This window comes from Arvicanthis niloticus, chromosome 15 (genome assembly GCF_011762505.2).
Source record: "Arvicanthis niloticus isolate mArvNil1 chromosome 15, mArvNil1.pat.X, whole genome shotgun sequence".
In the NCBI taxonomy this organism is placed as follows: Eukaryota; Metazoa; Chordata; class Mammalia; order Rodentia; family Muridae; genus Arvicanthis; species Arvicanthis niloticus.
The window spans coordinates 28,335,927-28,359,137 of record NC_047672.1 but is presented as its reverse complement, the minus strand read 5'-3'; the positions used below and the strand labels follow the sequence as shown (position 1 = coordinate 28,359,137).

The 23,211-nt window shown below is 48.7% G+C and overlaps 3 protein-coding genes across 8 annotated transcripts in view; 1 reads left to right on the top strand and 2 right to left on the bottom strand.

The window, feature by feature from the left end:
* Positions 1-300: 300 nt before the first annotated feature.
* Positions 301-11,149, top strand: Tmem140 (transmembrane protein 140). Its single transcript, XM_034519261.2, has 2 exons — positions 301-561; positions 9,614-11,149. Exon 2 carries the CDS (start codon positions 9,637-9,639, stop codon positions 10,189-10,191), a length of 555 nt encoding a protein of 184 aa, XP_034375152.1. The 5' UTR covers positions 301-561; positions 9,614-9,636; the 3' UTR covers positions 10,192-11,149.
* Positions 9,614-18,325, bottom strand: Cyren (cell cycle regulator of NHEJ). Of its 5 annotated transcripts, none has more exons than XM_076913550.1 (4): positions 15,282-18,325; positions 13,827-14,095; positions 12,809-12,884; positions 9,614-11,970 (listed from the first exon to the last, which is right to left on the bottom strand). In XM_076913550.1, the coding sequence occupies exons 2-4, from the start codon at positions 13,982-13,984 to the stop codon at positions 11,713-11,715; spliced, it is 492 nt and encodes a 163-aa protein (XP_076769665.1). In that variant the 5' UTR covers positions 13,985-14,095; positions 15,282-18,325; the 3' UTR covers positions 9,614-11,712. The 5 variants fall into 5 exon arrangements, with proteins under 5 accessions (XP_076769665.1, XP_034374662.1, XP_034374663.1 ...); XM_034518771.2 differs by having other exon boundaries at positions 13,842-14,095; XM_034518772.2 differs by lacking the exon at positions 13,827-14,095.
* Positions 18,326-18,479: 154 nt separating this feature from the next.
* Positions 18,480-23,211, bottom strand: part of Wdr91 (WD repeat domain 91) — a 30,466-nt gene continuing 25,734 nt past the window's right edge. For both annotated transcript variants that reach the window (XM_076913548.1, XM_076913549.1), the window contains exons 14-15: positions 21,756-21,953; positions 18,480-19,009 (exon numbers count right to left, since the gene is read on the bottom strand). In XM_076913548.1, coding sequence (XP_076769663.1) covers positions 18,845-19,009; positions 21,756-21,953 — 363 coding nt within the window. In that variant the 3' untranslated portion in view covers positions 18,480-18,844. The remainder of the gene's footprint in view (positions 19,010-21,755; positions 21,954-23,211) is intronic.

Below are 23,211 nucleotides of genomic sequence, written 5' to 3'. Positions count from 1 at the left end.
GGAGCTACACTGGCTGGAAGCTTGGCCATGTGAACTAAGGTCCCTCCCTAGAAAGATTCTAGGTCGTGTTTCTAGAGAGTTGCAATCCCCTGGAGCTCTGGAAGCTGGCGTCGATTTTCGATTTTCACATAGTAAAATCCGGACCCTCACCTGGCTCACTGCTCAGGTGATGTGTATGCGTGTGTGCGTGTGTGCGCGCGCGCACGCAAGCGACAGTGTGGGTCATGTGTTCCCGTGAGCAACAAGAAGTTGTTTACACTCTTTACTTCTGAAAAGTCATAAGACTCAGGCAAGTTAAAAAACGAAAGTGAAATCAGCTGATAGTGACATCAGTCAGCTCAAATGTACCAAAGTTCAGAGAGCTGTTTACTCGAACGCTGCTGCCTGCGAGTCTGGGCTGGAGCTCAGGAGCTCTGAGCTGTGGCAGCTTGCAGCTTCTGTCCTCTGCCCGGTTTCTGAAGCCTGACATTAGAAAGTAACCCAGGAGAAGATCGACTCCCCGGACGCTGATTTCCTGTGTCACCTTTTGCTGAGTGTCCCTGGGCTCTCGCGTTAATTTTTGTAAGTACACCCCACAGCTCCACAAAGGAGAAGAGGTGTTTACAGCTCCCGGACTTCAAATTCTAGCAACATACCAAGGGGGGACGCTTTGCTTGGTGTCTGTGGTTTCCTCTCTCCCCAGGGATCGATATACCCTTTTACCTCTGTCCTGCCCCCCAAGCTCTTAAGCATCACTCTGTGTATCTCTGCCTCAAAAACACGATGAAGGTGACACTGTAAATGGTTAGAAACACACTGGCTAGCTGCATGCAACTGGGTCTTCGGGAAGCTTGTACCCATAAATACCTGTGGCTTTGGGACACATTGTTCTCCAGAAGTAGGCAGACAAACAAAACATGTCACTACAGCCAAACTGATACCAAAACTTGGAAAACACAAGGAAAGATCTGTGTTCTTGGCCAAAAGAGAATTATAGGCCATAAAAAGGTTTTAAGACTTGATGTCAACCCCCAAAGCAAACTCATAGAGGGGTGATTGTCCCTTGAAACAGCTTTTTTTTTTTTTAAATTTGGATTGATTAGTAACTTCCATTACACTTCTTTAATCTGTAAAATTAAATTGTTGAATATGGAGAGAAAAGAAAAAACGGGAGGAAATCTTTCTTTTCTTTCTCGAGACAACTGAGGAGCGGTTTCAGTATTTTTCCTCTTCTCCTGGTCTTCCTAATCACACACGTCTGAGATTCTGCGCCTGGAAGACGGCTTCACGCATCTCACTTTCTAAGCTGCTATTTTAGTCCCCACATTATCGAATTACTAAGGCTACAGTGGCTTGTTTTATAATCTCACTTTTTCACAAGCAGCACATAATTCTGGGAATATTTTAATGTGGCCTTCAGCCAGGAACGCCATAGCTAGCTGGCATTGGGGCTTCGATTCAATTAGGCCTCTCTCTCCTGTGCATCTTTCTATAGGTGCCTTCACCACCCATGTGCTTTTGAATTGGCTGTCCTAAAAGCTGCTTCATCATCCTGATGCACAATAATTGACCCGCGCTATGCCTGATATTGTGGTACTCCATCCTTTGTAGAGGTTAGGGGTTACATTCCTGATACTGCCTTGGGGATAAGGTGATAAAAGTGGGTCATTAGGCCAAGAATACATACAAACCTTAAAGGTCAGAGTCACTGTGTTAGGAAGCCAGTCTTGGCATCTGGAGTGTCACCAAGGATGCTACCTACACTTTTTAGAGAGAAAAGCACAGTTTACCCAGCGTACCTTGGAGGCATTGGAAAAACGCAGATTTTTTTTTTAAGTTAGCTTTATTCTTTTGTGAATTATTTGTGCTACCTCATTCAGTTTTATGCAGTGCAGTGCTTTTCTTAATGTTTGCATGAACATTTCATACATTCTGAGTATTAATCACACTCATTGCAGATATTTTCCGTGCTCACTGACTTTTGATTCTGTATCTTTTTTTTTTTTTTTTTTTTTTTTTTTTTTTTTTTTTTTTTTTACTGGTGCACAGAAATCTCCATTTTTTTCAAATAGCTAAATCGGTAGTTTTCCTTGTAGTTTTGATGTGCTTTTAAGTTCAGAATGTACTTCCTCATTCATAAATCAGAGTTTTGTTTTGTTCCCAGATTTTATTTTACACTGGTTCACTCTCAAATCCATGTGACATTTATTTTGGCATAAGGCATGAGATGATGTTCTGAAATAGTTTGGAGCTTTTCGTCTTCTTATTTTTCTCTTCTTCTTTGGCTTGTTACTAATCAACCCCCTTAGCATTAGGGAGTTAATGGAAATTGGGCCTTAAATAATATCTCTCGTGTACGGCTCTTCCCCAGCCCTGTAATATGAAACCATTTACATTATCCTGCTGTTTTCTCTCCCCCTCACTTTGCCCTGTTTTGGGGCATTTTGGGGAGAAAAAGATTTCTCCCCAAATCTTTTCAAAATTATCTCCTTAAAATTCTAAGTAGTATATATTTTCCAAGTAGAGCGCAAGCTTATTTGGGGTTGGGGGTGGGGCATCTTGTTTGTCTCATGTGTCTTTGATTCTCCAGGGCCTCTGGCTCAGGGACCTCCCAAATGCTTCATTAGTGGGGTCAGGAGATGAAATCCTAGCCTGGGAAGGGGATGGCACATCGCCTCAGAATTGCAGGGAAGAGTGGGACAGCTCAAGAGCAGAACCAGATCCTCGGAATTCTGGTCTTCAGCCCATGAATGGTGCCTTTAAGCATGTTGAAAGACCTGCCAATTCAAAGAGATGCAGACGGTCCTCATCTTTAAGGGGTGTTGTTTTATCTCCAAAGTTTCTGTAACCTTTGTTCCCTGCTGGGTTATCTGTTACTCAATGCCAATAAGCAGCAAAACCGTGGGACAAATACAAAGTTAATATTAAAGGAGCCGTTTAAACAGTTACTTCAACGGCTTGCTGTCCACGTCTTAGCCTAGGCCATGCTTCTGGCTTTCTGTCACAGCGCCCTGCTACAGTCCTATCTCTGCTGCTCAAGCTGTTTTTATTTACACAGCAGACTGATCGTGAAAGCAAACATTACAGCATTCCATAGAGGCCACCTACACCACTAACCACACCCAGGCAACAGCACTGCCCTAGCCCAGTCTTGAGAAACTAGGACATGGGCTCGTATTTCAGCCAGAGGAAGCAGGACACATTTCCCATTCTCCTTCCTTTCTATTCTGTGAGAGCCGCACCTACACCACAGACACTGTTAACCTAAACACTGTTAGCCAGCGGCCTTTCTGACAAGGAAATGGGCAACCTTGCTCTCCCTGTGGCCTGTCAGTTTATTATTCTGCCTTCGCTCACTGCACACCCCCACCCTCAGCCTCCACCTCCCTCTTCTTCCCCTAAATCACTGCTTTAGCCTCAGGATCACAGCACACCAGTGCACTTAGCATGTGCCCGGTACTGCTTCATTCACAGGAATACCAACTCAACCTCCCAAAGTTCCATGTAGAAGCAGAAAGTAGTGACGGGAGAGGGTCTTGAATCCAGGTGTTGTGGGAAGAATTTTTTAACTGAACCAGAGGACAGTGGAGCAAGTGAAGAAAATGAAAGAGGAAGGAACTTATGAGAAGTCACGTATGCTGTTATGTGTGCTGTCACTGGCAGCCAGTCAGCCATGCCTGTCATCCAGGGAATGTTTTTTAGTGCATTCTAGAAGCCAGGAGCAGCCTTGGGTGTTTAGGACAGAACAGAAAAAAATTTAGATACATGATAGATAGATAGATAGATAGATAGATAGATAGATAGATAGATAGATAGATACATACTGCATAGACAGACAGACAGACAGATGATGGCCTATGCTTGTCATCCCTGCACTTGAGAGGCAGAGGCAGATGGAGCCCTGGGCTCGCTGGCCAGCCCAGCCTGGCCTAATGGGTGATCTCTGGACCAATAAAAGACCCTACTGCTTGCCAACGAAGGAATCAAATGTTAACCATCTGTTTGGCATGTTTCTGGAGAGGGACATTCTGTGTGGGGACATTCTGTGGAGGAACTTCAATCCTCTCTGCATAGTATAGAAACAAAACAACAACAAAGCATAGGGTTATTCTGTGAGGCCAGCCTAGACAGAGAAGACAACATTCATGGGATTAGTGTTAGAGACACAAGCATTCAGGTGGCAGGCTGGTGTGTCGGGGGAGCTAGTAAGCCCTGCTCTCTGAGATCTAGGCCTGAATCCCAGGAGACACTGGGGAAAGACCAGTGAAACAACCAGCCACTGCAGGTTGTTTGTTTTCATGTAAGACAAAGAAGAGAAAGGGGAGCTCTCGGGCTCCCAAATACCAGGATGAGATCGCGCTAGCTGAAGCAAGATGAGGACAGTGACGGACTAGAAGTTATAAAGAAGTGTGTGCTCCGGGAGCCCTTGGTGTTTAGATAATCGGTGGGTTTGCGCTGAAGGAGACAATTACCAGGTGTGTAAGCTAGGAACGGAGCTTGGTGCTACAAACCTTCCCTGCAGCAGGGAGCGGCAGGCACTGTGAGCCTTCTGCAATTTCACTTGGAATCTTTAACTCCGGAGCAAGTGTCAAAAGCAACAGTTCCCCCCACCCCCAACCCCACCTTCTCGTGCTTCTCCAGCTTCTCCAGCTTCTCCAGTGTTCCTGGGGGGGGGGGGAGGCAGCTGTTTTAGAGCTGGGGTTGCAAACACAGAGCTGAGCTGTGCAGAAGTTCTCTGCTTCACTCGCCTCTCGTGGCTGCACCTCATCTCATCCTGCAGCTTCTGGGGCTGGGAGAGACCCTGTTACCAACCCTCAGGGCTGTTCAAACAGCCCTCAGGGATCGGAGATCTCTCTCAGTTTCACTTTTAAAATGATTCCGACAAGATCATAATTATAATTCAGAGTGAAATGATTTCCTGGTCATGCCCCTTTGGGTCACTAGCCCATTCTCCACTAGGATGATTCCAGAGATGCTTGAACAAACAAGCGGGCAAATCTCAACCTCAGACTAGCCTTCCTATTTCCACAGCTGGGAAATCAAGCAGATTTCAATCATGCTCTCAAACTCACATGAACTAGAAGCCCAGCTGGGGGTCAGGCTGGGGACTGGTGCAGCAGGGAGATTCTGTACAATGACAAGCCTGGGTGCCTCTGCCCACCATAGCACTCACAGGACAGGAAAGCTAAAACTCAGGATGGTTTCTTTTCAGCAGCGTTGGGATCAAACCCAGGGCCTTGAACACGGTTCAAAACGTCATTTTTAAAGAGCAAAAGAACTCCACTGAGGTACCAATGGGTCAGTAAACACTTGAAAAGGCTGAAACTTACTGTCTCTGAAGGGAGCGTTAAGTAGTAGGGGCTATCGTAGATATCCAAGATTAGGTGATTCAAGAATATTCGACACCTGAGAGGATGAGGTCAGATAGGCGTTTGCCAGCAGGCAGCACATGCCCTCACCACAGCTATTCAGGAGGCTTACTTACCAGAGCTCAAGACCAGTCTGGGCAGTGTAGTGATCTCATCGCTAAAGTGGAATTTACAAGTTAAGCTCAAGCCTGGAGATGGCTCAGTGATGAGGAGATAATTGCCAGGTTTGAGACCTGAGTTCCGTTCTCTGAACCCACATTGTGGAAGGAGAGAACTGACTCCTGCAGGCGGTCCTCTGACCTCCACACTTGCGCTATGAGCACGCGCGCGCGCGCACACACACACACACACACACACACAAACAAAAACATTAAAAAGTTATTTTTTTAAGCTAAGCTGCTAGAAAAAAATAAATGTATTCACAAACATTTCACATAGCATTATTCATAAGATTGTGGAATATAAAGAATAATTTACAAAAAAAAAAAAAAACCCAACCTATTAGCTTTTACAGCTCCAGGAAGCCCTTCAAGGTGACAGGAAACAATTGCAGGACATAAACATGCATGCTAGAATGACACAAGGGAGATGCACTCGTGGATGGACATGACCCTAAGCACAGAGCATGCGAGATGTGCTCACTGGTCACTCTGAGCAGCAGTGACAGATGATTTTTAATCTTTCTCCACACTTTGACATGTTTTGATAGTTTTCTGAAGCCAGCATGCATTGCTTTATTACAAACAGGAAGAAGTTCATCTAAAAGTGGCCACGGTGACTCAGCAGTCTCTAGAGCCTCTGGCTCTTTGTAGGAGAATGGGCTTATCATCACAGGAAACCGGGGTCCTTTGTGCTGACAATTTGAGTGCCAAGGCAGTTAGGAAAAAAAAGAAAAAAAAAAAAAACAGGCCGGGGTAGGCTGCCGGGACAGCTAGAAGAGTGTCACTGGGTTTTCAACCAAGTACACAGGCACTGTGGCAAGGGAGTGGAGGAAGGAGGGCTTGTCACCAGCCTTGGAACTCTGCATTTCCAGTATGAAGTCCAATGGATGTCCCAACACTGGTGATAAAATGCAAGTCATACACAGGGCCCCCCGAGGATGCTCTGCCACACACATGTATGCCTAAGGATATCAGAGGGCATTTGCATGCATTCATTCCAAAAAATTCCAAAACCTTGTATCCTCAGGGTGAAACAGATGAAGACTGTCCCTTGGGAACACTGCTTTCTCGAATCCATTCCAGCTTCTGGCTTGCCCAAGGGAGCTGGAGAGAAGCTGAGCGTGGGCACAGCCTGGGCAGAAAAGCTTGAGCACAGGAAAGCAAGTGTAGAGGACAAAGAGACCTGAGCCCCAGTAAAACTCAAGTTCTAGGCCAGAGCAGATGCGAGAGAGCCTCCAGTGCCGGGCATAGGAGCCAGGGCTGAACTCCGCTTCAAGGCAAAGCAGAGGAAAGTCAGGGCAAGCCTTCTCCACATGCCTGGGCCTGTGCTTCTTCCCCTCCCATTCTCAATTGCCCTGCTCTCCCTTGCAAACTTTTGGGAAGTCAGGCGTAGTGGCACATGCCCGGAACCAGCATTTCAGAAGACAAGAAGGCCAGAGGATCTTAGGGTTTGAGGCCAACTTGGGCTACATAGAGAGACTCTTATTTCAAAACAGGGCAACACAAAACAATAACCCATCAAAGCCTCCAAAAGATTAACTGGGAGAAAATGAAGCCACAAACAAGGGGAGTTGTGCTGAGGTGACCACGGCCACCTCTGAGAAGCCAAGTTTGCTGTCTGACCCATCTTCAAAGGTAGTACTATTTAACCTAAACACACACGATCCAAACAGGAGGCTCCCAGGTTGCATCCTGGTTGTTTCTTGGGCAGTGCAGGCTGTGCACAGGTTATACCCACCCCACATCCTAAACACCTAACCCCTCTAAAAACACACATACAGACTTGACAAAAATTTTTCTAAATGACTAAAACCATTTAAAATATTTTGGGAATTTTTTCATACCATGGCAGCATGGATTAAGTATTTCATCCTTCGAACGCAGTGATGTAGGGTAATAGCTGCCATTTATAGTCTTGGCAAATCCTTCCGGAGCAAGCACTGCTGCTTCAAGAATTCCTAGTACATTCAAACAAGGTCTCTGACAAAAGCTGCTTCTGAGATGCTGGTGCCTGCTGGGCTCCACTGAAGGGAACCCACAATGGCAGCCAGGAACTGTTCCATGCTGGGTAGAGGCAGTGTAGATTCAGACCTCAATGTTCTAACCCTACCTGCCTACTGCCAGGCAGCTGCTAAAACCAACCAATGAATCCCTATTGCATCATACTAGAAAAAGAAGCTTTCCCTCCAGCTCCCCCTACCCCACCTCCTTAAGACTGGCAAGCATTCTTTCTCTCTTCATTCCTTTTGGTTCCTGTAAAACAGAGACACAGAAACCCCACTGCACCGTGTGAGAGGAGCTGTTCCCAAGGAGTCCCCTGAGATCCACAGGTCTGTGGGTCCTTCGCCAGAGCCACCAATGCTGGGCTGCACCTAGCTCTGTAGGTTAGACCCATGGGACTTGGTGTGTGGGCCTTGGTGTTTGTGTCTCACAGGGCTCCCAGCTCTGTATTCCTAGTCACCCCTGCTGTTTGTCTCACTTGTTTTATTCCTCAGTGGGAAATGCACCTAGAAAAAGGCAGTGTGCAGAATACTATTTTTGAGGCAATTGGGAAAATCCCTTCTGAATAAAAATGTAATGAAAAGACTTTTCTAAGTAATGACAGTGTAGTAAAATAGGCTTTTGTATATACTTAAAGAGAGGGCTTGACATCTGCAGGTCCATCTGGCAATACACAGTAAGATCACTAAGATGAGACACACAGCTCTGAGTTGAATGTGTGTCTTTCCTTCCTTTCTTTCTTTCTTTTCTTTCTTTCTTTCCTTCCTTCCTTCCTCCCTTCCTTCCTTCCTTCCTTCCTTCCTTCCTTCCTTCCTTCCTTCCTCTCTCTCTGCCTGCCCCTCTCTCTCTGCGCCTCTCTCTCTCTCTCTCTCTCTCTCTCTCTCTCTCTCTCTCTCTCTCTCTCTTTCTCTTTCTCTCTTTCTTTCTTGACAGCATCTCTCTACATAGCCCTGGCTGCCCTGGATCTCACTCTGTAGACCAGACTGCCCTCAAACTCAGATCTACCTGCCTCTGCCTCCAAGCACTGGGATTGAAGGCAGGTGGCACCACACCTGGCCTATGAATTAAATATTATGTAACCATTAATCGTGTTTTGAAGAATATCTCAACAGCTTTGAAAAATACCCGGGCAGTGGTAGCGCACACCTTTAATCCCAGAACTTGGGAGGCAGAGGCAGGCGGATTTCTAAGTTCAAGGCCAGCTGGGTATACAGAGTGAGTTCCAGGACAGCCAGGACTACACAGAGAAACCCTGTCTCGAAAAACCAAAAAATAAATAAATTAATTAATTAAATTAAATACCCACAACGGTCAGTGAAAACCACTATTTAACACTGTGCTTTAAAGAAATACAATCACATAGGGGAAATATCTGTGGGATAGGAACAGTGGTTTTACTACAGTGGTAGTAAATTTTTTTTCTTTTAAAATATTTCCAAAATTACCTAGAATAATAGATTACTATTGTTACTGGGGGGGGGGGGGGGGGTTGCCAGGGGCCAGACAGACATGTTTTAAAACCAACAGTGTACAACAGTGTGATTTCATCCCAGGAGAGGTTTAGTTCCCTAAATAGGGCAGAAGACACAGGCCACTGATCCTCCAACCAGGCTCACATCCAACCAACCGAGCCATAGAGCTTTGCTGACCACGCACACCCAGAACACAGACACTGATCTGACTGACAGGTAGCCTCGCTGGTTAGTTTTTCAGCTCCCTGAGTGGCTGTCAGCAGCAACTAAGCTTAGGCTCAACCAAGTCTCAAACACCTACCTCGAGCTACAACCCCAACTAACAGTGAGGCTTGCTTGCCCTTCATCCTCACACCTCCAAACCCATCTCTGTGAGGATCTGAGACACTCTTAGAGAGCTGCCAACGGCCTGAGGTATCTATGTTGCAGTAAACCCCTTTGCCTGAAGGCTGTGGCTCGGGATACTTCAGGTCTCCACAGATGCCCAGTTCTTTCTAACCTCAAACCAGTGGGCCACTGTGAGTGGGACCTGGCTGTGACTTGGGACCTCCTGTCTACACAAAGGCAGAAAGAATAGAAGCTTATAAACACGAGGAAAGGACTGGACACTCACTGATGTGAACTTTTCCAGGTCCCTCTGCAACAGCAGAAGATATGGCTATCTCCAGGCTGTGGCGGAACTGCCTGCCCTTCGTGGGCATCATGATCCTTGTGGCCGTGGTCCTGTCCCTCATGTTCTACGCTCTCCTCTGGAAGGCTGGCAACCTCGCTGACCTACCTAACCTGAGAATCGGCTTCTACAACTTCTGTCTGTGGAAGGAGGACATTGGCTCCCTAGAGTGTTACAACTTTCCTGAGCTGGAGGTGCTGGGGGTTCCTCAGGTTGGCCTAGCCCTGGCCAGGCTTGGTGTATATGGAGCCCTGGTCTTCACAGTCTTCGTCCCTCTGCCTCTCCTCCTTGCCCAGTACAACAGAGATAAAGGAGAGTGGCACCTAGCCATGGGCTTCCTGGCGGCATCCTCCGTTCTGTTGGCGGGTGGACTAAGCCTCTTCCTCTCCTTCGTGTGGAAGTGGCTCAGGCTCTCCTTCCTGGGGCCTGGCTTTCTAGCCCTGTGCCTAGCCCAGGCCTTACTCATCATCTTGCTTGTGGCCACAGTTATGTTCCCGCCACAGGATAAGAAGAATGAGAACCAGTGGGAGACCTGTTAGTCCAGTCTTACAAAGACTTATAGGATTGCAAGGGTTCAGTTCTAACTGTGCTCCAAGAAGGTGCCAGAGAACCTGTGGCTGGGCGGGTCCTCTCAACCACCTTGTGTCACAGCTAATGTTGACCTCAAGCTCAGGCGATGGAATCGGACTCCTGAGCAGAAGGGCTGTGGGGTCAAGGAACTCAGAGGCGGCTTGGAGGGCTGGGGTACCTGCAGTTTCTTAGGGTACCCTGTAGCTCATTAGCACAGGCATCCCTGTATAATCAACCAATTCTCACAACAGGCCCAGGCAGGTGGGAGTCTGTCAGAGGCCAAATTTCCAAGCTATCTTGGTGAAGTGTCAAACTAGAACTCTGTGACAGTTAGGGCAACAAATGAGACGGTTAGGGAAAAAAAAAAAAAAAACCTGAACCAGCAGTGGTGGCACATGCCTTTAATCCCAGCACTTGGGAGGCAGAGGCAGGCGGATTTCTGAGTTCGAGGCCAGCCTGGTCTACAGAGTGAGATCCAGGACAGCCAGAGCTACACAGAGAAACCCTGTCTCGAAAAACAAAAACAAAAACAAAACAAAAAAAAAACAAACAAAAAAACCTGCTTTAACACCACATCCTGTCAGCACAAAGAGAAGCCTCACTGGCTATTCAGGATCCCCTGACTGGATCCCTGGACCTGACAGCAAATAGGAATCAGCAGTTAAACCATTTTTGTGACCCAGAGATGTAGACAACAAATGTGCCAAATTCTGGAAGATGAACAGGATCGAATAGTCGCCACAAACACACAACACATCCCTTTACCTTACCCAGAACTGGAGAGGCAGAAGCACGGTCTTTATTATGCACTGGGGCATCGGTATATATTTTTTTCAGTGTCTGTGTATCAGAAAACCTAAAACCTAAGTGGCAACGAGTTCTTCATTCTGTGTTTATCAAATGCCAAAGTGAACACAAAGAAAGGTGGACTCTGGTGTGATCTTTTGTTCTCGGCGTCTCATGTCCCACTCTCCTTTACAGATGTACAGGGACCAAGGTGGAGGCCCCAGATGGAAGACAGGTGACCGGTGGTAGACAGAGACTGTGTGGCTCACCAACCTGATAGCCTCCTGCTCCTAGACTGGCAGGGAACTGTAGGCAGCTGCCAGCCTGTCTGGTTTGAAGGATGGAAGCTAACTACTGTATCATGAGGGAGGCTGTTCACAGGTCTCTTTAAGTCAAGATCTGGCTGCCCGTCTAGAATTCCCATGTTCTCGGCAGCTCTATTTTTCTTTGCTTCTGGAAAGTAGGTCTAAAGACCTCATTTTTACTGTGAATAAAACACAGGGCTAGAATTGCAAATCCTCAGAGCCAGAGGGTGGTGCAGGATAAGACTATAACAGGATGCACTTCTGCATCCTGCTACAGAAAAAGTCCCACCCAAACTGACAGCCTCCTTGGACTGGAAGTTGGGAGCAAGGCCTGGTTTTCATGGGTGGCAGGGACGGGCAACTCCTACAGCTCTCGGCAGAAGCAGTGAACAGTTCACACTAACTGAAAAATATCTCCCTGACGTACTTTAACGGGTCTTCCTCCTCCTTTTCCTCCTCGGGGCTTTGGCTACAGGGAGAGTCAGCAGCTTCTGGGCCCTGGGGAGGGCTGAGGCCTAGAGCAGGAGAGTTCCTGCTGTCTTCTTCCTCACTGCTGTTCTCCAGGGAGCTGGTGTGAGGGGAACAGGGAGGGGAGAGCTGCAGCTTATCAGGGGCCTCCAGAGACGGCTGTTCCCAGGGCTTTTCCTGTTTTCGGCCCTGCAGAGCAGAAGAAATGGCAGTCTCGGCACAAGCAGCTTGTTTCCCTGACACACTGGTTTGACAGTGCTGTGGATGTACTCTGAGCCAACCAAAAAGCCAGCACAGCACATGACCAGGCTAGGACATGCTCCCACCCCACGGGCACCCACCCTTCCTTCACCCCACACCTCAGGATCAGGACCCACTAGGGACAGATGCAGGGGCCTATGTATGATCAATAGTGGAGTAGAAGGAAAATGGATCCAACTGAAAAACACGGCTGGGAAGATGAGGCATGAGACCACCAGGAGCCCAGGCCACAGAATCTGCTGTGGGCCTAAAGCCGGCCACAGAGCCTTGATTTCCTGGGAATAGCAGTATCCCAGATCACTGAGCACTGGGAAGATGATACACTGCTTTAAAGCACACAGAAAACACAAGAACCCTGCAACTTCATGGCAGGGCCGCTCTTACTCCTTCAGAAAGTCAGGAAACATCCATAGCCTTCTGCTAAGGAGAGACACACTAGGAAGGAGTCCTCTTAGCCAACTGGTAGCCTTCCCAAGAACACAAGTGAACACTGTGCCCTTCACATACACGTCAGTGCGGTTACCCACAGGTACCTGCTCTCCCTCACACCCACACCCCACCCGCACAGCTAGTCTCAGAGGCTCGCCCCACATGATACACACCACACACAGTGACTAAGGGAAACCTGGTTGAGAAGAGGAAGCAAGAGGAAGATGTGGGACCTGAGGCAGCCTGGGAGCACCTCTCAGGAGCAAGGACCTATGCTAGTTCCTACCCATGAGTAATTGCCACCTATAGGAGTCAGAAGAGACAGGACTGATGTTACCTCAATCAGGATTCCCAGCGCCGTGTCTACCATTTCAGCTTCATTCATGCAATACACAGTCTCCGTGCCGGGGGCTCTGAAACAGAGATGCAAAAACCACAGCTGAGGGCAGAGGGACTCACTGGAGGAAGGAAATTGAAGTACTCCCCCAGGACATGGGGAAGTTACTGATCTCTGAACTGAAAAGTTTCCTCATCCTAGCGGCCCAGGGACAGGGCACAGGGCTACCCACCCTCTGTGGAGTCCCTCACAAGGAACTGGGAATAGGGATGGTGGCTGGCTTCCCACCGTTACTCCTTGAAACACACAGTGGACAGCCAGGTGTGGTGGCACACAGTAATCCCAGCACTGGGGAGGCAGAGGCAGGTGGATCTCTGTGAGTTCCAGGCCAGCCTGACCTAAATAGTAAGTTCCAGGCTAGCCAAGGCTACAGAGAGAGACCTTGTCTCAAAAGCAAACAGTGGACAAAATGAATACAGGCCGTCAGGACAGAGCCCAATTTGTACCTGAATGTGAGAATATGTTTAGACAAAGATTGTGACAACTGCCAAGGGTACAGGAAAGAGCCAGCTTTTGAGTGTGGCACTGCCATTTCTAAGAGAATGGCAGCACCCTCCCTCCCACCTGATAAACTCCCCCACCCTAACTACCAGCATTCACCTAACTCAGAGCCACAACTTCAGATTGCTTGACTGACTGAAAAGCTCTGTGCACAGGAAAGACAGGTACCACTCGGGTGACTAGATTTCAGATCCATGGATCTTGCTTTTGTCACAAATGAAGAAGAGATAAGCACTTTGAACAACTGGCTCCTGGGGGCATGGTTTGTATGAGGAGCTCTCTGTCTGCACCAACAGAAAGATGGCAGGACCTCACCAGCACAGAGCTCACCAAGGAGCACTCACCTGATGCTTCTCTGGGAGGGGCAAGCTGAGACCTCAAGGCACTGCTGGAATGACCCACCTCATTGCCCTGTCCACTGTGACAAGCTAGGAGAGCTACTGAGAAGTCCCCTGACCTCAGGCTGTCCCACCTTGTTGCTGCCCCAACTCGCACGGCCGCTGTCTGCTTCCTCTTAGCTGCTGTCTTCACTGATACAACCTTTCTCTCATTCACAGGGTCTGTCATCCATGACGGGAGGACCCTCTTTTTGTTCTCAGATTTTAGGGTTTCCATGGCTAGAGTTTTTCCACACTCAATGACTTGTTTCTCTAAAGCAGGACCAAAAATCACATTGTCTCGTCACACCAGGCTTATCTGACCCCAGTGGGTGCCGATCTTGAATGCCTACAAGGAGGAACCAAGTCAGTAGATTCTAATAAGTCTCGGGGCAGTGGTGGCGCATGCCTTTAATCCCAGCACTTGGGAGGCAGAGGCAGGTGGATCTCTGAGTTTGAGGCCAGCCTGGTCTACAGAGTGAGTTCCAGGACAGCCAGGGCTGTGTACAGAGAAACCCTGTATCGGAAAAACAAAAAACAAACAAACAAAAAGATTCTAATAAGTCAATTGCTCTTTCAATTACCAGCAATAATTACTGGTCAGTGTGGGGCAGGCCCGAGGTGACCCAGAAATGAGCAGAGCCCAGAAGGCCAAGCCATGTGTACTGAGTCAAATGGAAGACTAGGAGCAGATAGGACAATGGGGCCTGCAGACAAATATCTGTGACCCCGCCCCCTGCCCCCGGCGCCCGCCTCCCCCCCCCCCCCCCACTGCTCTGTGCCCCACACAGGGAGTTGGAGCAACAAGAAACGGTTTCCTGTCACTTCTGCATCCCAAGGGAAAGGAAAAAAGGGGACTCTGGTCTCCCTTTCCTCTGCATCCCAATCATCCATGATGCTCTCTGTCTACAGTGATTTTACTGTTAACATGTTAACATTCCTTCTAGACTCCAACTACCTAGCAACAGCCAGGTATGAGCCTGGCTTGCTATAAAAGAACTGTTTGGCCTCTCTTAAGATCTCTGAGTCTCTCTCTCTCTCTCTCTCTCTCTCTCTCTCTCTCTCTCTCTCTCTCTCTCTCTCTCCACCCCTGGCACACCTCTCCTTTCTCTCTCTCTCTCTCTCTCTCTCTCTCTCTCTCTCTCTCTCTCTCTCTCCCACCCCTCCTCTCTCCACGTGTTCCCCACCTCTGTCCTCCTCTGCCCCCTCTCTTTCTCTGCCTCTACTCCCTTCTCAACCTCCCTTCTCATGCCCCAAATAAACTTCTTTTTATACCAGACCCGTAGTATGGCTGATATGGGGGAGGGGGAGTGGGGGAGCTCAGCATGGGTCCGCTAAGGCACCCCCTCCCTCCGCACCATACGACATCTTACAAAACATCAATTGCTAAAACCCCCAGGGCTTCTAATTCATAGATTTTATTAGCCAGTGCTTCCCCTACCCCCAACACACACCACTAGATCATTTGGGTTTATCCAGAATGGCTGTTTATAACTTCAGTTAAAACAAGAAAACTAGCATGGCATCATCCTAACCTGTTCGGCCACAGAACAGAAGTCGATAAGAGGAATACCATCCAGTGAATGCCAGTGTACAGAAATGAATCAGACCCGGCAGTACATGTATCATCACGTCCATTTTATAGACGAGAAACAGATGCAGTTAAGAGTTAGCGTGCACAAAGTGGCAGAAAGCTGAACATCAACCATCGAGCCGGCAGCCAGGTCCTGCCCACCGTTAAGGTTTCTGGAGCTCAGCGCTGATGGAGTCGGGCCCGTCGGATCCCTGGAAAATCTCACCCAGAAGGCACACGCGGGACCTCGCTGCACTAGCGCGGAGCTGGCCGCGCACTCCCTCCCTACCGCAGAGGGAGCAGAACCAGGGGCCTGGGGACAGAATGGGACGGTGAGCAAGAGGAGAGGTCGGCGCTGAGGTCCTTTGGATGGGTTCCGGGAATTCGGAACTGTGACCCGCGCACGCGTCTCACCGCCCGCCCCTTCCGGCTTCTGCGCGCTCCCACCTCCCGCACGCTCCCGGCGCCTCCCGGCGCACGCGTTCCCTACCCGGCGGCTGGCTGGCCCCGAGGGCCCCGGGTGCCCCCTACAGACCACGGGTCACATCCGCGGGTCCCGGCTTCTGTCCGCTGTTATAACGGAGGGGCAGCTGTTGGCTTAGAAAGCGGCCAGAGTCAGCAACTAGGAGAAGCAAAGGGGCTCTGGTTTTGACAGTCCTGCCAGGGGATCTCCCAGGAAACCAAACTTAACATGACCCAGGAGACAAGGTGCCTGGCAGTTTAGGGAGAGAAATCAAACTCCCATTTACTGTTTTACTCTCATGTTGGCGGTCCAAGGTCCCTTCTGCAGAAGTGGAGAAGGCGCCACGGAGCTGCCCAGGTGTCTGGAGTCTTTCAGCCAAACTCACTCATGATTTAACGCAGCCTGGGGTGGTTGGGAAAAAAGCCCGGGGAGATGACTAAAAACATAGGAGTAGGCCTTCACAGGGGAGGTTCTTCTCTGGCACACTGGAGCAAAGGGAACCCCAGATCTGATCCTGTCTGCCCCCAAACGGAGAAATCGAGAGTGACTATGATTTACAGCAGCGGGTCAGCAGTGCTAGAACTGCACTCTGGACTGGGGCACCGGCAGCTCCCTTGTCAAGAGTGTTTTCTCCACAGCCATTCCCTGGCTCTTCTTGAATGCTAATCCTCAATCCTAAACTGATAGATAGCCTGGACCAAGAAAGGTAAGATCCCAAGTCTTAATGGGATAAACCAATGGCTTCCGATCCCACAAATGACCCCAGGGTCATTTTAGCTGCTCTTGAGCCAGGCCTGGCAGCAACCTTTCTGGGAGGGCAGCCCCTGGCTAATCGTTGATTGTAAATAGGGTCCTCAACCTCACCTGATGTGAGAGCCAAAGCAAGTCTAACGCTGAATGAGAGGGCATCCTTCCATCCTTTGATTTCCTGTGATTCTTAATAACTCCCCCAACCCTACACATTTTCTTAAAACTTCTCCATGGCCACCCAGCAAATAAGGCTTAAGATGAGAAACCTGTATGGCTACATATGGAACCTGTTTCCTGCAAAGACCCTGGTAGGAGTGAGGAACCAAGCTAGGAGACTTGCCTGTGCTGGAGTCCACATGGGTTTTATTATTTTTAAACTGGAAGATAAATTTATTGGATATAAATGTCAGTCAGCTTCATTTGGTCAGCCTGCAATGTAACCATCACTGTATTTCCAGACCTCATGCCAAGCTCCTGGGCATAGGTTTGGGGCTGAGCAGAGATCCTGAGCACAGGGAGGGAAATTCAGATTTGCACCTGCCAGGTGAGGTTCCCAGCCCCTGGAAAAGTGACTCAAGGCTTGCAGTGTGACCTGTCTTCATGGTTGTGCTCCACGCCACCTTCACTCAAGGACAGCAAAGAAGGGAGCCCTACTAAGGCCTGCAAGGGTTCCAAACAGGTGCCTTAAAGGATGCGTTCATTCTTCCTGGGAGGAGTTGGGTAGGAACAGGCTCTAGAGTGTTCTTTTTGTCTCTGAGCCTTAAAACCACTAATTCAGCAAGTTGTGGGGAATACACTGGGAAGAAAGAACATACCATAAGAGAAAAACTAGTGGAAAAGTTAACCACGGGCTCTTAACTAAAATGGAACCCAGGACCACAAAGCTGGTGAGACAGACGAGGAGGCTGTCTGTCAGCCGGAGTGGAGAAATGGCAGGGAAAGGACTGACCCCTTCATGTCAGTTGGACATGGGTAAAACGGGCGAGCATGAGATGGCGCAGCGGGTAAAGCCACCTGCCATGCGGCCTGGGCCCCTGAGTTTGATCCCCCAAATACACATAAAGGTAAACAGAGAGAACTGAGTCTACACCAAGTTGTTTTGTGACCTCTGCTGTCAAATATCCCACCCCACCCCCTGCCCACCCAACACACACATTGCACACCAATAATAAATAGTGACAATGATATATAGGGTTTTCCTATATATCACTTTCTACTTTTTCCTTCGATCTCAGAAGGGAGCCCAGGCCTCAACACTCCGGCTTTTCCCTCTGTAGGCATCTGGGAGTTACCAGCCCCACAGCCCACAACTAGCCTGGAGCCCAAAGAAGCTATCAAATGACTATTCCAAGCAGTCACTGTTCATGGAAGAGGCATGCCCTAGGCAGCTAACAAGGTCTCCCATGCCAAATGTGGGAGGCCAGGGCCCAGGCCCAGGCTCACTGACCCTATATCGGCTCTTTCATGAGGCTGGTCTCAGCAGTAGGATGTGGGACTGACAAGGGATGGGACTCATGGTCCTCCCAAGTGAGAGACCAGAGCCCTGGCTGTGATAGGAGTCCAGATGAAGCCGACCCAGCTGAGCCAGGCAGAGGCGCAGGCAGCTGGTGTTATTCAAGCTCTGAGACTTCACACTGGAAGAATGAGGGAGCCACCAAATGAGAGTTCTGGCACCAAAAGACCCTGAGGCACGGGAGCTGGAGGTCCAGATCTCAGGCCTGTTATCCTGAGAAACCTCTCAACCAAAGTCTACAGCTTTCATGTTCTGCAGAAGATACTCAGATCCTGGCTTGAGCCCAGGAGAGGACACTGTGGTCTACACCTCAACTCTAACTGGTTCTGCAGAAAGTTGCCGGCTGAGGCTAGTGAGAGCTGAAGTACACTAACCAAGGTAGGGAGCTGTGATGATCACTAGGGCCAGGTGACTTTCCAGAAAGACACACCAAGTGACTGTAAGAGCATTATCTTGCCCTGATTTTTTTTTCCCTTAAAAGAGGAAAAATAAACAATTATGTACAAAATACAGTCAATGCCACTTGGACCAAACATGGTGCACCACTGCGGCTCCCCAGTATCTGTCCTGTGCTCTGGAGCACTCTCTGCTACAGCCACGGTTCCAGTCTCTAGGAAGTACACGCAGCTCCACATCTCCTGCGCCAGGAGCTGCGTCTGGATGATTGAGCCCCCTCGGCGGTCTTTCCTGAAGATCCACAGCCCCGTCAGTGCGGAACCAAAGCACTGTCCTGTGCCTTCTCATCTCTCTCTTCTGCCAGAGACAATTCTGTTTCCAGCGTGTCACTCCAGGCAGGACATCAGAGCTTATGGGCTAGGAGGGTAGTGAGCTTGATCTTGCCATCCATGGAGGCTGTGAGGCACGTCCCACAGTCCATGGCGGTGCTCCAGTCCACGGTGACCACAGGGGCACGGTGGCCACCCAGGCTCAGGCAGTTTTCTAGAACTTTCTCTTCACTGCCCAGCTGCAGAAGGATAGGAGTGAGAGGCAACATTAACAGACAACACTCACGAACATACACACTTTAACCAGAAACTTTTAGTGTCCAAACACTACCTTGAGCCTGGCAGTGGGCACCCCAATCTGAGAATGTGGCCTGGCCCACACCCCCACTTTTCTGTAAAGCCTGTTTACTCCTTCACTTTCCTGACTGTAGTCAGCCCACCTCGTGTGGAAATCAAGTCCCTGAGATGCTCTTCAAAAGATGGCATTTCCTCTGTGGCCTTGACCTATCTATAAAGTGCTCCTGCACCTACCCTGTCTGTTTCCACAATATCCACTGTTAACAGCATCACCTGCCAGCTGCTGGCTGACTCTAGATTGTGGACTTACTTATTCATTTGAGGCACAGTTCTCACGGTGGGCGTGCAAACTTTGGGAGGGCAGGACCTCTATGACCAGCTGCATCACTCCAAATGGGGCCAGGCACAGGAAGGCCTTGATGAATGTGTGAACAAGCCTGCCATCCAGCACCTCACCCCCTCCCATCTAGAACTATATGCATGTGTGAAGGGGCCAGACGCTAACAAGCACTGCAGTGAAACCAGAAACAAGATGACTCCCAGAAACACTACTCTATGACACCTGTGAAAAGCGGCAGACAGCATTCACATTCATGAAGACATCACTAGAAAAGCCGTCAGTTAAATTATTTATGGATCGTAAAAATGAATCTGAAGCTTAGCAAACACCCTAAGTAAGCAGAACCATTCATGACACCTTAAAAAATTACACAGGAAAACCTGTCAACCCATCATCTGATTACAGCGCAAGTCTGACTGTGCATCGCATAAACTGACAGGGGAGAAGCTGCATGCCTTAAAATAAAATGTATATACAACCATTCCTCCATACAGACAACAAAGAACAACTACAACAAGCCTTAAAGAGGAAAACTAGGCTTGTAACTAGTGTTTTAGGGTGTCTTGAAGGAGAGACCCACACTCGAGATCATGCAGCTAACAGTGGCGGGAGGGTGAGAACACAGTAATGCTGCCCTCTGCAGAAAGAGGAGCCTCTCTGACTGAAAACCCAGGTGTCACTGAGCAGCCATGGGGTCTGTATGAAGCTCCTCAGCACCCACTCAGCCCACAGAGTCCCCCAGCGGCCTCTGCCCAGCCTGGGGCCCAAGGAGTGCCCTCTCCCATGTTCCCAACCCCTTCTCTTCCCAGTCTGCAGACTGCAGCCTCCCTCTAGGTCTTCCTGAGAACTTGGTCCCCACCCAGGTTCTCTGGGAGCTGCTCAGGGCTTAGCTGTCTGTCTGTCACCTACTTTCGGTGCTGTCTAACTTGTGTCTGCACCCCAGGCAAGCACAGACAACATATTTTTTTTAACGTGTTGGTCCACTCTGCAGTACAGTGATGCCAAGGCCTAGCACACAACTGCTGTTCAAACCCAAGCTGTTTGTTGACTGACAAGCAGTGGCATCAGACACTGAGAGGAACCCTCCGTCTCACAGACTAAATACCACTGGCAGGGAAACACTCTGAAATGAGCACTGAAGGAGGAAGAGGAATTCGCAGCACCCAGACACGGGGTCTTGGGCTCAGCCCTCAGCAACCGTCTCTGGATGATCCTAGTGAAAAGGACAGCACTCAGTCTCTCGGTGGTACAAAACCTGAATCAAACCGAGCAGCTTTGACTGGAGAGGTTTTGTTTGCTTGCTTTTGTTTTTGTTTGTTTGGTTGTTTGTTTGTTTTTTTCAATCTATAGACAGGAACAGAAACAATATGGACAAGCCAGCAAGAAGGCTTAGTAGGTAATGACGCTTGCTGCTAAGACCAAGGATCTGAGTTCAATCCCCAAAAATCACGTTGTGGAAGGAAAGAACCGAGTTCTATAGGATGACCTCTGACCCCTGTGTCATACCACACCTGTGTCATACATGTACCTACACACAAAAATAAAAGATAGATGGACAGATAGATAATTAGAGATACATAGATAAATACAATCCGTTTTTTAAAGAGATGGCTCAGTAGTTAAGAGCACTTCTTGCTCTCGTCAAGTGGGACTGGAGTCTGACTCCTAGCATGCATGTAGGGTTGTTGACAACCACCTGTAACTCTAATTTCATGGGATCTGACACTTTCTTCTTGGTACCACCACACACATGTGCATAAATGCATACAGCATGCAAACACACACATAAATAAATCTTCAAAAACAAAATCAGAACCATGTAGACAACTTGTATCCTAGCTTGACAAAGAACACCCTTGAATTTCTGTCTTACATGTAGACTTTGGTGTAGATAACCCACAGGCCTCCTATAAAATAACCTATTCTAAATCATCGAAGAAAGCAATCTACCTAGCTCAGACCTATGAGGCGCATGGGTCCACAGTCCCAAGCCCTGTGCCCTGTTGATATCTTTGTGAGTATTTATTATTTCCAAGGAATAAGACAAGAAAAGGGCAGAATCTTAACAGATGCAGGACACAGACCACACTCAGCTATTCAGGACAGAGGACAGAGGGCCACACTCAGCTATGCAGGACAGAGGGCACAGAGCACACTCAGCTATGCAGGACAGAGGACACAGGGCCACACTCAGCTATGCAGGACACAGGTCACAGGGCCACACTTGGCTATGCTGGACATAGGCCCACACTCAGCTGTGCAGGACACAGGCCCACACTCAGCTCAGGTCAGCCAAGCTGACCTCCAGAGAGAAGCCCCTGCCCCCCAGTACTCTGCCACCCACTTACCTTGTAGATGAGGCCCCCTGTGGCAGAGCATGTCAGCATGTAATTGCCCTCTGAGTCAAAAGCAAAGAGTCGGCCTCTGGGAACTTGAACCTGCTTGTAGCCACTGTAGCCAGACAGGACAAAGGGGCCAGTGGCATCTGAAGGGAGGTTGTACTCGGATACCTTGAGGCCACTCTTGTGGATGTTCCACTGGATGAACTACAAGGCACAACAGGGGCTCCCTCAGATAGTCACATAGAGGCCACTACCCCCTCAGATACCCCCAACAACGATCACCACCTAGGGCTGGAGGACAGAGCCATGGCCAACCTTAGGCAGTGACTGGCTGAGGCAACTGCCTCCCTCACCAATTCCACAGCCTTGAAAAAAGCCTTTCATGACAGGAAGAAGCAACACAGGTCTGTGGGGACCATCTACTCCTCAGTCCTGTCTCTCACCAATACAGTTTCTTCAAGGGGAAAAAACAAAACTAGACAGCCATCAATAAATTCGTATCAAAGCTCAACTCTTCTTGTTCCTCTGGCCTGAGCTCAGGAGAGGAAAAGGGGCAGTCACTGGCTTTGCAAGACTTCCTGGTCTCCTGGGCAAGGTGGGTGAGTAGGTATAGGGAAGTGCTTTTTCAGTCACCTTTAATATTGTCATTATTCTTTCCTGTATTATCAGAATTGGGGCCCAGTTAGATTTTCTGACTGGGAACAAAGGATAGAGGACAGACAGACAGATTACAAATACTTTTCAGTTGCACATCAGTGCAATCAATCACATGTTGAGTGGTGCATTCTGTGTTTCACTTGTGATATGGACAGTGAATAGCCCAGACTGGAGACAGGCTGCTCGTCACCCCTGAGAGTCCTACCCACGGAACAGGATGTCAAACTTTAACTTAAAAGCCCTACAGGGTTTCCAAGGGAAGAAATGAACAGGACACGGTGGTATACATTTATAAGCCCGCCCCTATGGGAGACTGAGGCAGGAACATCTTAGAGCCCAGGAAGGTGAAGTCAATGTCAACAACACACTAAAATGTGGTCTCAAAACAACTTAAGTAAATAAATAAAATCAACACAGTTAGGTGTGATGGCTCACGTCTGGCATACCAGCACTTAGGAGGCTGAGGCCAGGATTGCCCTAAGTTAGAGGTCAGCCCTGGGCTACAGAGAAAGATATGATCTAACAGATATAGATACATAGGAAGATAGATGAAGATAGATAGATAGATAGATAGATAGATAGATAGATAGTAGATAGGTAGGTAGACAGACAGACAGACAGACAGACACTGGTTTTGTAGTCACTGTTTTCAGTGGAGAATACAAACAGTATAAAATCTCACAGGTTTAGGAGGGTATATGAGACTGCTAAGTCTTTCTCCTACTTCTGCCTACCCCTGACTTCCGGCTATCCCCACTTCCTGACATACCCTTCCACAGAGGAGATCAACATGGACCTTGTCGTA

Coding starts and splice junctions, on each gene's coding strand:
- Cyren (XM_076913550.1), bottom strand. CDS start 13,984: ATGGAAACCCTAAAATCTGAGAACAAAAAGAGGGTCCTCCCGTCATGG. Junction 12,885..13,826: donor ACAAGGTGGGACAGCCTGAG/GTCAGGGGACTT, acceptor TCTCTGTTTCAG/AGCCCCCGGCACGGAGACTG. Junction 11,971..12,808: donor CGCTGGGAATCCTGATTGAG/GTAACATCAGTC, acceptor TCTGCTCTGCAG/GGCCGAAAACAGGAAAAGCC.
- Tmem140 (XM_034519261.2), top strand. CDS start 9,637: ATGGCTATCTCCAGGCTGTGGCGGAACTGCCTGCCCTTCGTGGGCATC.